The sequence below is a fragment of the Ambystoma mexicanum genome, chromosome 5p (assembly GCF_040938575.1).
Source record: "Ambystoma mexicanum isolate Mex_15411 chromosome 5p, UKY_AmexF1_1, whole genome shotgun sequence".
Classification (NCBI taxonomy): domain Eukaryota; kingdom Metazoa; phylum Chordata; class Amphibia; order Caudata; family Ambystomatidae; genus Ambystoma; species Ambystoma mexicanum.
This window is the reverse complement of record NC_090930.1, coordinates 135,345,443-135,359,538: the sequence shown is the minus strand read 5'-3', so window position 1 is coordinate 135,359,538 and position 14,096 is coordinate 135,345,443. Positions and strand designations below refer to the sequence as shown.

The window sequence follows — 14,096 nt, the reverse complement described above, 5'->3', positions numbered from 1 at the left end:
ATTTCACCGACAGATATCACTGAGACCGTTGAGATCTGCCTACAAAGACTGCATCTCTATTCCCAAGTTTTACCGCTTGACAGTAGGCGGTAACAGTTTTCTGGTGAAAGCAGCTAAACTTTGGAATTCCCTACCTCCCATTCGGACAACGACCCTACCCTACCAAAACTTCAGGACCAACGCCATCCTGTGGCTGAAAGCGAACGCTCCTTAACTTGTGCTCACGCTCACTTTATCATCACCTTTTCTCGCACACACTGTCAATGTAAGTAAGCTGTATGTATCATTTGCTCTCCCTGTCTTTGCACCTGTCATTTGTAAATAGGCTGTACCTGTATATATTTTGTATGTAATATCTGTATGTAAATATGTAAGCCTTGCAACTAAGTTTCGCATATACATGTAACTGCTGCGCCCTGTTACCTTAGGGTATGTCGAGCATTATAAATAATAAAACAAACAAACAAGCCGTACTTTTCCCTATTCTGCAGCTAAACGGCTGAACTCTAGTCCAGTACATTTAAGAACAATGCCTGATCCTCTAGTCTTTAGGTAAACATTTAAAACCTTTCTATTTAATAACCACTAAACTATGTTACCACTAGTCTGGACCATTAACATCATCATTAATCTTATTATTCTCAAATCCTGAGTGCCAGGAAACCACATTAGTGACAACAGGGCATACAATAGGACTCACTTAAGATCAAAATAAAATATGCACTTAGCTATTTCTGCACTGCATATAAAAGGTGTTTAATGTAAGTTACTCAGAGCGATGTGTGTACTGCTAGTCCTTAAATTGCCTTCCTCCTGGACATCAAATAATCTGGTGTAAGTGGACAGTGGATACAGCAAGGCCTTTTGAGAAGGGCAAGTTATAAAGAACCAGAACATTGTACAAGACTTCCACCTAGTACTGATGCACAACCACCAGTGGAACCTGATCATTTAACCTTCTTCATTTTTATTATTTGAAATATTACGACCCAGGGTAAAGGGTAAAGGTGCCTGCCAATCTGGTAGCAATGAACGAAGGATTTACTTAATGGTAAAGCCAACGTTCCATGCTGGCCAGTGGCACCTCACTCCTTGGCCGAAATTTATTTTGCCCACTCCACCACTGCACTCCTACCATACACAAGCACCCCCTTCGGCCCCCAAACTTACCTTCTACTCTCGCACCTCACCAGCTGTCCCTTGCAGCGGTGTGTTGGCAGGTTGTAACAGCCAAGGGCCCACGCTAAGGGCATTGCAACTGTTACCAGCTGGTAAACCCCCCTCCCAGAGGGGTTAATTGCTTAAGTAAACTGCTGCACATCACACAATGAACAGAATGTGCATATGTTTAGGAGGACTAGCTGGCTATCCACCCGGATGGTGGTACTGGCTACACAGAAGTATACATCTCTTGCCTGAGCCTTACTTGATATGAGATTGTGAAAGACGTTTCCATCAACACATTAACATGCAGTTAAAGCCAGGTTTTAAAAGTACACCACCAGGTTAAGGGTGGTTTTGATTATTAGTGTCTTGTCTGCTGTATCAGGGAGTCTCGGGAGGATAGCTCAGCAGCAACGTGCTCTCCTTGGAACACAGAGCAACACAGGTTCGATCCCCGGGTCCGCGCTTAGAAACCTGTGTGCATTAAGCACATTATAAATAACATATATCATTTCAGACCGGTATCTACATTTGTTTAAACACATTGAGACGGTATCAATCAATTTGACAAGACCTATAGACCCAATATGACAAATAATTATAATGATTTTATTTAACAGATCAAGACATTCTCGAATATGTTAAAAAAAAGTATGATAAAAAAAGCCTTGTATATTTGCATTCTCCCATGCCCCACACCAATATTTCCATGTGAACATCGTTGCACACTCTTTTCTGAAAGAAATACAACTATAAAGAATATTGAAGAGCAAGAAAAAGTACCTCTCTAAAAGAAAAATGTTTACTCTGGTCAACATTTTAAAAAAAAGGGTGGCTATCACTCAGAAGATTTATACACTAAAAGAAACTAAAGAACTAAAACCTTTACCCAGTGTTCCACGATCTTGTACAGACAGAATGCTTTTGTCTATTTGTACACATAACCGAAAAAGCACTTCAACTCAACAGTTCCAAGGCAAATACAAGGAAAACAAATTAAAAAGTGTAGGGACTCTTTCTTTCATAAAAGCCCTCCCTTAAGGTTGTCTTTATTGTACAATATAAAAAATTCAAATACAAAGATTGCATAAAGAAAAAATACAAAAAGGTGGATCGCTGTTGTCATGCAACCAAGCACTTAATTGTTTCACAAGTCGAAAGGTCATACTTCCGGGATGGTGGCGTTTCTCCAATGTGGTCATGTTGGGCTGGTTAGAAGAGCTGGATTCCAGTCTTGATTCGATGAAGGTCACCTTGGGTCCAATACAAGCCTTCAGAAGCCCTAAACTCCGGAGCACTGCAAATCAGAGAAGAAAGTAACACAAACTATTAGAATCACAATCAGCTGTTTTTGTAAACATACCACTTGTTATATTTAACAACTTAAGATCAAGTAACAAAATTCAGTTTAGCACATGTAAAAACGTTTGCAGAGATGAACAAGTTACTTTCTTACCTGGTAATGTTCTTTCGATGGGATGGTCCAACGACGTATTCCATATCTATGACATGTAATCACCACAGCTGTGCTGCTTCGGAAACTTTTTTCGGCGTCCTGCGTCGATGCGCCGTCGTCGAGGACCTCCTCCGACGTCTGAAGTCATCCGATGTGATAAGTAGGACGCACGACGCCCGTAGCCTCAGTTGTAGTTTTTTCCCCCAGAACGTGTGACATTAGTCAACTGCCAGTCAGACACAAAGCCTTGCGGAACGTAAGCTGCAATCGCAAAAGAAATTCTGCAGCGGGGAAGGCAGGGCGGGAGCGATATGGAATACGTCGTCGGACCATCCCATCGAAAGAACGTTACCAGGTAAGAAAGTAACTTGTTCTTCGAGGGGATTGGGTCCTCCGACGTATTCCATATCTATGACAGACTCCCAAAGCAGTACCAGAGCAAGGAGGAGGGAAAGAATTTAGAATCAAAATTTAGAATAGCCAATCAAATAGCAGAGCAAAGGACCGCCTTGCCAAAGGCCAGATCTTGTGCTCGGATGGAATCAAGGGAATAGTGACGTACAAATGTATGTACTGAAGCCCAGGTGGCTGATCACAGATGTTGCGAATAGGAACACCCCTCTGCAGGGCAGTAGATGCAGCCATACCCCTGGTAGAATGGGCCCGCAAGCCAGCCGGTGGGTCCTTACCCGCCAAGCGGTAGCACTCCGAGATGGCCAAAATAATCCAGCGAGACAAAGTCTGTTTCGTCACAGCTTGCCCTAAACGCTTTCCAGCGTAACCAATAAAGAGTTGATCGTCCACTCTGACCCGGGACATGCGTGAAACATAAAAGCTTAAAGCTCTCCTAGGATCAAGCCTATGGAGCCTCTCCTCTTCCTTACCAGGATGCGGAGGAGGATAGAATGCCGGAAGAACAACCTTCTGGGCCAAATGAAATTCCGTCACTACCTTCGGATGAAAAGAAGGACGAATACAGTGAAGGGTGGCTTAACTGAAAGTGCCTGTAACTCACTCACTCTGCGAGTGGAAGTAACCGCAACTAAAAACACAGTTTTCAGAGTTAACAGCCTCAAAGGGCAAGAATGTAAAGGCTCAAACGGAGCACCCATAAGAAACTTAAGAACAAGGTTTAAATCCCAACCGGGCACCAGGAAAGGTGACGGAGGGAACACATTAGTGAGCCCTTTCAGAAACTGTGAAATTAAAGGGATTTTAAAGTAAGAACACTCTTCAGATGAGCGCTTAAAGATGGACAGCGCCGCCAGGTAACCTTTAATGGTACCCACTTGCAAGCCCCTGTGGGCCAAAGAAAGTAAAAAGGACAGAACCATGGGGATGTCACATGCAAAAGGATCCACATTCTGAACTCGGCACCAGTCGCAGAACTTCCGCCAACGGTACAGAGACTTTGTTGCTGGCCTTCGGGCCGAAAGCAACACCTCCATCACGTGTTCAGGGAGGTCCCAATCCATATACCTCAACCTTTCAGAAGCCAAGCGTGAAGGTTGAGGGATCTGACCTCTGGATGGAGAACCTGACACCCCTCCCGTGAGAGCAGATCGTCTCGGTAGGGAAGACGACGCGGAGGGCAGATGGACAAGTCGAGAAGGTCCGGGTACCACGTCCTCCGAGCCCACGCCGGAGCAATGAGGATCATCCGGGAACCGAACTTCCGTAACCTCCGCAGCACTTGCGGGATGACGGGGACTGGAGGAAACGCATACAGCAGCGGGAGCGACCACTCCACCACGAACGCGTCTCCCAAGGCTCCTTTTGGAGGAAATTCCCGCGAGCAAAACCTTTCGCACTTCCGGTTGACACTGGAGGCGAAGAGATCCACTTGAGGGGTCCCCCAAAGTGCGAAGATCTCCAGGAGAATCTCCTGAGCCAACTCCCACTCGTGAGAGATCGTGCTCTGCCTGCTCAGAGCGTCCGCCGTCACGTTTTCGTCTCCGGCCAGATGAACTGCCGAGATCGAAACTTCCTGCTGGATGGCCCAGAACTCGAGCTGCATCGCCTCCCTGCACAGAGGAAGTGACCCTGCCCCCCCCTTTTTGTTGAGGTAGTGCATGGCCACTGTGCTGTCCGTCAGGATCAGGACACTCTTTCCTCGCACAGTCGGCAGAAAAGCCTTCAGGGCTAGCCTGACGGCCCTCAGCTCCAACAGATTGATATGGAGTCTGGACTCCGACGGAGACCAACGACCGCTGACTGTCAGCCCGTTGGCATGAGCTCCCCAACCCGTGAGGGATGCATCCGTCACGATCGTCACCTCCGGCCAGGGAAGCCAAAAAGGAGCCCCCTTCATCAAGTTGCCTTCGACGGCCCACCACAGAAGGTCCCGGGCGACCGAGGGCGGCACCTGAACCGGGTCCGACATCCTGCCGGAGGACTGCGACCATTGCGTCTTGAGCGCCCACTGCAAAGATCTCATCCGCAGGCGAGCCTCTGGCACCAGAAGAATGCAGGATGCCATGAGGCCGAGCAGCCTCAAGAACTCGAACGCTGGGAGCGTCTGGGCATGCTGAAACTTGTGCACCATCTGCTGAATGTGAAGAGCCCTCACCTGGGGAGGAAAACACTGCCCCAGGGAAGTGTCGATCACTGCGCCGATGTACTGGAGCCGCTGTGTTGGCGTCAAATGGGACTTCTTTAAATTGTGGGAGAAGCCCAGCCTGTGAAGGGAGTGGCAGGTGACGGACAGAAGATCCAGGAATTGCTCGGGAGAGCTCCCCCTGATCAACCAATCGTCCAGGTAGGGGTAGACGTGAATCCCCCCTTGCCTGAGATGCGCTGCCACCACCACCATGAGCTTGGTGAAAACCCTCGGGGCGGAGGTCAATCCGAACGGCAGGACCCGAAACTGAAAGTGCGAGTCGCCAACCTCGAACCTCAGGTACTTCTTGTGCTTGGGATGGATCGGCACATGGAAGTAAGCATCCTTGAGGTCGAGTGACACCAACCAGTCCTGAAGCTGAAGGGCCTGGAGGACTTGAGAGAGAGTAACCATCTTGAACTTGTCCTTCCTGAGGAGTTTGTTCAAACCGCGCAAGTCCATGATGGGTCTCAATCCCCCGTCTTTCTTCGAAATCAAAAAATAAGGGGAATACCATCCCATGTTCCTCTCCGCTACAGGCACCAGTTCTATGGCGCCTTTCTCCAGCAGGGCTTGAATTTCCTGCGCAAGGAGCGGATCCAGGCTCTGCAAAGAGAGGTTCCCCGGTGGATTGTCGCGAGGCCTGTGCCGAAAGGGAAGACAGTAGCCGTGGGTTATGATCTCCAGAACCCACACATATGAAGTAATGGCTTGCCACTCTACAAGATGCTGCGCCAGCCTTCCCCCAACCGGCGAACCATGGGACATGGCCTCATGACTGAGTGGGAGCGGCCGCGGCGTTACCTGAGGGCAAAGAGGCAACTGCCCGAGCGGCCTTGGCACCACGGGTACCCTGTCGTCCACCTCTGGTACCCCTGCGTTGGCCTCTTTGACTGCCAGCTCCTCTCGCTTTACTGAAGGACGAGTAATAGCGAAAGGAACCACCCCTCCACTGCTGTCCCCTAGGACGAAAAGGCGGAGGTTGGCGAACTGCAGCGCCCAAAGACTTCGCTGCAGCTTTCGAGGTCTGCAACCTCTCAAGGCTCTTGTCAGCCTTGCTGCCAAAAAGGTGCTCACCGTCAAAGGGCATGTTGAGGAGCCGAGACTGCACATCAGGAGCAAACCCCGACTTCCGCAACCACGCAAACCTGCGTATCACGGTGCTCGCCGCCATGGACCTACTGACGCATTCAGCTAAGTCCAAACCCGACTGAACGGACTCACACATGGCATCCTTACCATCCTGGACCATAGCAAGGAAACCATCCCATTCGTCCCCTTCGGGAATATGTTCAGCCGCTAACGCAACACAGTTCCACAGAGTGTGTGTGAAACGAGACAAGGCACAAATGGAGTTGGCCGCCTGAAGCGCCATACCACCAGAAGAAAACACTTTCTTCGCCCAGCCATCAAAACGTTTGTCTTCCCTATCAGGAGGGATGGTAGGGTACGACGCCTGCTTTGCCGGGGCCGTGGCCGCCTGCACCACCAAACTCTCCGGAGTAGGGTGCCTGGTTAAGTAGCAGGGGTCGCTACTGGCTGGACGGTATTTTCGCGACAAGGATCTGCCCACCGCCGGGAGACTCTCCGGAGCAGTCCAAGCCGCCGCCACCCTTCTCTGTAAAGCCATATGGAACGGCAGTACCGGATCAGTTGGGGGACCAACATCAAGGATGTCCGTCAGATCATCCTGCACAAACTCCCCTGGGGGAGCAGACCATCCCAAGTACTCAGAAACCCTAGCCATAAGGCGCCGGTACGAGGAATCGGCATGAGAGCCAGGCTCAGGCCTACAAAACTCCACCTCCGGAGAGGTGTCCAGTCCACTGGCATCATGCAGTGACTGTCTCAAATCGTCAAACTGACTATGGCCCGAGACATATTCATCTGGAACCTGACTAGGAACCAGGCCATCAGAATCCTCATCCGCCTCTGAAATATAGTCCAGGTGGCGAAAAGAAGGCACCCGAGAGTGCTTGCTCTTAACCAGAGCCTTCCTAGGGGGTTCTCCCGTGCCACGGGGTACCTCCGACACGAAAGGCGTCGATGGCGTCGAGCGAATCGGCGCCGGCGTCGAGAGAACCGGCATCAGTGCCGAGAGGATCGGCGTCGAGCAAATCGGCATCGACGTCAGATGCAGCGCCTCCAGCAACGGCGGCGTCGACACAGCCCTCGAAGCCAGAGCCCCGAGCGTGTCCCTCGACGACCTGAGCGTCGACGGCTTCGACGACTTCCTCGGAGCCGGAGCCCCGAGAAAGCCTGTTGACGCCCTCGACGCCTCAGACGTCGATGTCTTCCTCGAAGACCTCACAGGTGCATGCGGTCTCGAACGCGTCGAGGACCGGGACCTGGAACGGGTACGTCGAGAACAAGTCTCCTTGTCTGAACGGGACCTCTCCCGTGACTCGTGCCGATCACTCTTGCGAGCGGTGTCTCTCGACCTCTCACGACCGACCCCACTCGGGGGCGCGGACGGCATAGTACCCTGCGACTCAAGAATCGCCAGCATTTTCTTCCCGAAGGAAGCCCATTCCTCCGGCGTCGCACGGCTGGTGGGGTAAGCGACGTGCCGGGCAGAGTCCTCCGAAGAGGACCTGGAAGACGACCGGTGTCGGCGCTTCCGAGAATGCCTCGAAGAGGCTGAGGAGTGGCGAGACCGACTCCTAGAAGGAGACCCATGAGACTTCCGATGATGACGCGGAGAGTCACCCCTCGAATCATCCGTCGAAAGCCCCGCAGACTTCGACTTCCTGGGCTTGGACACCCGACCTACCGACAACAACTTCTTACGTTCGCGTAAGGCTTTGGACGTGAGCGACTGGCAGTCGATACAGTCATCCGTGTCTTGGGCCTCCCCGAGGCACCAGAGGCAGGCGTCGTGCGAGTCCGTCACCGACATCTTGGACCCACACTCCCCGCACTTCTTGAAACCCGGACGCGGGATCGAAGACGAAGTAGAAGACATCTTCACACGAAGGATTTTCACAAAACGAACAGGTTCGAAGAACCGAGAAGAACAGAACTCTAAAGAGTTGAGGCGTGAACCGAGAATCACGAAGCAACACGTTCGCGGAAAAAACGGAACTGAGGCTACGGGCGTCGTGCGTCCTACTTATCACATCGGATGACGTCGGACGTTGGAGGAGGTCCTCGACGACGGCGCATCGACGCAGGACGCAGACGCCGAAAAAAGTTTCCGAAGCAGCACAGCTGTGGTGATTACATGTCATAGATATGGAATACGTCGGAGGACCCAATCCCCTCGAAGTGGCTTGACAAACACCTGACACAATGTGATTGTCCGTTGCATAAATAAAATCCTAAATCACAGAGAATGAAGAAAAAAACGTATGCATGCGATGTAATGGAAACCGCTTTTCAATGTATTTCAATTGAGCACCCAAAAATAAGGTCAGGATGCCGATGTGAAGAAATAAAATGCTTGACTGATGAATGCTCTCTCAAACTCGGTATGAGCTCAGGCATCAGGGTCAATGCAAGTAGTACCTTGAAAAATTCAACTGAAGGGACAAGGGCTGGCCTTCTCATGGAGTTTGATTCTCTTAATGAGCAACATATACAGAAATCCCTACTGACGTGCATCATGTATACATCCAATAGGGATATGCTGAACACTAGACTGTATTTTATAGTTTACTATTAATTTCAGTGGGCTTTGAGGGCAGCCCTAAATGAAACTTCCTTGAAGAAGGCAGCGATAGGGAAAAGGGTCATGTGTGTTAATAAATGTAGTTAAGAACCACTGGAAAAATCTGTCCCACACCTGCTCTGGTTACATGGACTGTGGACCTCCACCTACATCTGCATGTTGGCACTGGGAGAAGAACTTGAATCTTCTCAGTCTAGAAGGTACCAAGTTGTGAAGGCCCATGAGTGAAGAGGGGCAGCCCTGTCCAACATGTCCAGACCTACGGCCCATCCTCTAATCTTCCTGGTCACTTAAAACTGGTTTGTTACACCAAGCCCACTATGACATTCTGGATTTTATTTATTTCTACTTATTTTTATGTTCTCGCTGTGACTGGCTCTATAACGGTCCTTTCATTTGCCTCCCGGTATATCCTACCTCGGTCCTTGCCACAATAATGCTGATAAACCAGTCCACCCACAGTCCCAAGAGTCTCTTGCTCACTGAAATGCCCAATCAATGTGTAATATGGCAGCGTTTACTGTGTAGGTTCTCTGCACGAGGGGACAACAGTGCAAGGTATGTGAACATTTAACATATATAGCATATAACCAAAACTTGGCTTTCCCCTTTAAATACTAGTATTTGTGTGGCTTTAACTATCTCTCCAACAAATCTCTCTCTCTGATATTAGAGGCGGCACTGGCATCCTTTACCAATATTCTGGATCCTTCTCGATTCCTCACCTGCTAGCTCTCACCTTCATTCTCATCCTGGGGATACCATTTCAGTGCATTTACTCGCTCGATAGCCATTGGTCTTAGACCTGTTTGAGCAGAGAGGACTTCCTTGCACCCATCTAGTTCAACTTGTGCAAATATTTTAAGCTTTGACCTGAATCTTTAGATTTGTTTTTAAACTGAGGAATTAATGACGTTTCACTTCAGCGGACCAAGAGGAGAGGAATCGGACGTAAATGAAAAGCATAATTTGTCTCCAACACTTAATCACCCAAAAGCTCTTGAGTGATCTTACTTGCATTATGGAGAAAATAAGATGGCATGCCCTTCAAGTTTCACCATACCTCACAAGGTTGGATGCAGAGAAACATGGAAAATTGAGTTTTCACCACATATGCCCAGTCTATCAAGTACAGGCATCTGGCAGCATCAACACGTGTAGTGGAGGCATCACGGCCAATTCCCTCCCAACAAGAGCAGAGAATCATTAAGCTTCTCCTAAGTTTAGAACAGCCCTGATAGTTCCGGCTTTCTGTGTGGATTCTGTACCACATAAGAAAAGACTAACCTAGTTTCAGAAATTCATTTGTGACTATGTTCCACCTAACAAACTGTTTCTGCAGTAGTGTGTAGGGAAGAGGGTTGGGACAGAAATTTCTCTGGAGCAAGTGAAAGTAAAGAAGACCTTTGCCTTTATTTCCCTGTGCCGGCACGGTGTAGAGAGAAAATGGGTTCACTCCATGCATGCAGAGACAACGCGATCCACATCCACAAGGTGCAGATCATTGGATCCCCCGTAAAGTGCACACTCGCAGTGAGTAGCACTCTCTCTTGACAGAATGAGGACATGGGCTGGCATGTTAAAGTTGGTCTTGTGGAGGTCAACTCTGTAGCACTACTTTACTGCTGCTCTTGCCTCTGGAAGGTATAGGCAGTTGATCTACGGGACATCTGCTTGGGGGATATGTAAGCTATTGTACAGTTCAAGAGGGTTCAGATGACAGAACGACTGACAAAAACACCCTCCCGATTGTGGGTGTTATTACAGGAGCAGAAAGAATACACATAACCATGTAATACATGGATATTTGGGGCAAATACTGGCTGTATTTTGCTTACAATCCTCAAAATGACAAAGTTAAAGGGTACAATTTACTCAAAATATTTTCCATTTACATACTATAATACTGAAATGTTAGTTGTACAAATAATCATGCTGTAAATGACAGAAAAATAAGTTACTCACCATAGTGACTAACTTACTCCTACTCCACAGTCCCCTTTCCTCCATAATGTATGGGCATCCCTCGCTAGGAACGGGAGAGGGAAGCCTTTTTCACCAGAAAAATCACCTTCACCTTTCAATTTAGATGCGCACGGCCCTGGGAGCATGCGCTCCCCTGACTCCGCTCACCAGCGGCAATCCTCAGTCCACTTTGACGCGTCAACAATATTAACATTGTCTAATGACACCAGTTATATTAGGGGGAAGGATGGTGGGACGTATGGCGGAAAGGGGACTATGGATTACGAGTTACTTCTACGTCCCGACCCCTTTCCTCCATACTGTATGGGTGATTACAACTGAATGTAGCCCCTCCTAAGAAAACAAATTCCTTAACACTGCCTGACCAAATGCTGTGTACGACTTGGAGCTGGCATCCAAGTAGTAGTGCTTGCAGAAGGACGAGGGCGTAGCCCATGTAGCCGCTTTGCTGATAACCTGCCACGGCATGTTCCTTTGGAAGCAGCTGCTATGCTCTCTTTGGACGCCGAGAAGGCATTTGATCGTATTCAGTAAGCCTTTTTGTTTACCTGCCTGGAGAAGATGAAATTTGGTCAAGATTTCAAGCAATGGATACAACTATTGTACATGGAGCCATCCGCCTGTATACTCACGAACGGTTTGATTTTAGAACCATTTCTGCTTCATAGAGGTACTAGGCAAGGGTGCCCACTCTCGCCACTATTATTTATCTTGATGATGGAGCCCTTGGCTGTGCAACTGAGATCTGATGATAATCTTCGTGCAATTGTAGAGGAGGATCATGAGAGCAAGATCTGGCTTTACTCGGACGACTTGCTAGTGGCTCTGCACCAGCCTGAAGTTAGCATCCCACATCTAATGCAAGAAATTCAAGACATTTCTGTAGTATCAGGTTATAAGATAAATTGGGAAAAATCAGAGCTACTTCCACTTAATAAGATGTGTATGAAACACATCTGCAATCAATTTCAATTCATTTGCTGTATGGACAGGATGAAGTATTTGGGTATCTGGATAGGACCGGAAGTGGTGAAATTACCGAAAATTAACTTTGAAGAGATACTGCAGAGACTTCGATCAGATTTCGATAGATGGGGACTCTTGAGGCTATCCAAATGGGGGAAAATCAGTTGCATTGAAATGAATTTAGCACCACGAGTGAATTATCTCCTTTTGATGCTTCCTGTCAAGGTACCAAGGAATATTTTCAAGGAGAACGACAGAATCATGCAGAAATTCATTTGGGATGGCAAGCCGCCAAGACTTGCGTTATGCAGCTTCCTCAAAAACAAAGCGGAATAAATCTGCCTAACTTTCTCGAGTATCATCTGGCATTCATCATTAGTAGCCGATTGGTGTCTTATAAGCCTTTTCCTATACATCCAATTGTCAAAGCACATGCCCCACGTGATGTTGTATTAAAAACGAGGAGTGCAGCAACGCTTTCTGCAGTTTCTGCATGGATATCGAGCAGTTTTGAATTTGGGAGAACCGTAAGCCAGTTAAGACACAGGGCTAATTTAGTTGAGAGTGTGATGTACTGAAGGAAACGTAATCGGATTTTGCAGTATGCGTTTCTTGTTTCCATGTTGCAGGCTCATGCAGCCAGCTGGGGGTTGGTAATCAGAGACGCTTGAGATGCCAAAATAGACCGGCGCTCGAATACGTAAAGTGAAACAGGCTTTTGAACTTAGGAAGAGCTGTTTTACGAATAGCGTCAAGAAAAATGCAGGCAACTATTAAGAAAAACGTGGTGCATGTAATATGTACTTTGAGTCCCATTAGGAATCGTAGCATTTATAATTTCGGGGCGGAAGAGGCCGTTGCAGGCTGTAAGATTAGGTTGAGATCCATAGCTGTGGTTTGAATGCTGGCTTTCTTTCTGAAGCAACACTACCCATTTGAAGAAGTCGATTTACCGACCAGAATTCAAATTGTTTTTTTTTATTGCCTAGCATTATGAGGGTAAGCAGATGCATTTAGATGCATGCGCAGAAGCAGCAGAATTGGATTTGGTTGTAAAGAGTAGAGATTAACAAAATGCCAAGAAGGATAGACACATTGTGAAACAATAACACAGAAGAACAAGTGACTTCTTACCTTGTAACGTTCTTTCGATGGGATGTTCCGACGTAGTCCTTATCTTTGATAGATCATCTCCCAGCTTGCTGGCCTCGGAATTGTTTTTTCAGTAGAGGGCGCTGCGCGTCGACGTTCCTCGAGCCGATGTCCCTCGACGGCCTCTGTATCGGCGCCAACGTCACCACGCGTATAAATAGACTCGCGCAGCGTCCGTTGCTCAGTTTCATTTTGACGTTAACAGTTGTTTTACATGAATTGATTATTCATCTTGAAGGAGCGTAAGCTGCAACCACAAGGGAAGTATTACTGCAGGGATGGATGGGAGCAGCGATAAGGAATACATCGGGGGAACATCCCATCGAAAGAACGTTACAAGGTAAGAAGTAACTTGTTCTTCGAAAGGATTGTGTCCTCCGACGTATTCCTTATCTTTGATAGACTCCCATTGCAGTAGTGTGCAATTGGAGGTGGGAGTGAAACGCCATGTTTCCTTTTAGGAATGAACCGAATGTAATACGACTTTGTCAAACCTAGTCTCTTGACTTGAAGAGGAATCCAGGTTGTAAAAGCTTGTGAAGGTATGTGCGGACGACCATGTGGCAGCCGCACATCGGTCTCGAGCCGGAACCCCTCTTTGGAGGCCCGAGGAGGCTGCGATACCCCTGGTTGAATGAGCCCAAAGATTTTGAGGAGGCTCTTTCCATGCCAGTTTGTAACATTCCAGGATGGCCAAAATAATCTATCTGGAAATGGTATGTTTTGTTATCGGTAGTTCCAACTTGTGCCCTGCGTAACCCATGAACAGTTGGTCTGCTTGCCTAATCCTAGCTGCTGATGTAAAAGCTTAAAGACCGCTTTGGGTCCAGCCTATGTAGCCTTTCTTCCTCTTTCCCCGGATGGGGAGGCGGATAGAATGAAGGGTAAAGTAATTTTCTGAGTGATGTGGAATTCAGAAACCACCTTTGGGAGGAAATTAGGCTTCACCTGTAGGACAACCTTGTCTTTATGAAAAATTGTATGAGGGGGTTTACAAGATAGAGCTTGTAATTCGCTCACCCTTCTAGCAGATGTTAAAGCCACTAATAAGCCAGTTTTAAGGGTGAGAAATCTTACCGAACAAGAGTGGAGTGGTTCGAAAG

The 14,096-nt window shown here is 48.1% G+C and overlaps 1 protein-coding gene across 3 annotated transcripts in view; it reads right to left on the bottom strand.

The window, feature by feature from the left end:
• Window positions 1-1,752: 1,752 nt before the first annotated feature.
• LAS1L (LAS1 like ribosome biogenesis factor) overlaps window positions 1,753-14,096 on the bottom strand; it is a 948,139-nt gene continuing 935,795 nt past the window's right edge. For all 3 annotated transcript variants that reach the window (XM_069612531.1, XM_069612530.1, XM_069612532.1), the window contains exon 13: window positions 1,753-2,461. In XM_069612531.1, the coding sequence (XP_069468632.1) occupies window positions 2,377-2,461 (85 nt within the window). In that variant the 3' untranslated portion in view covers window positions 1,753-2,376. The remainder of the gene's footprint in view (window positions 2,462-14,096) is intronic.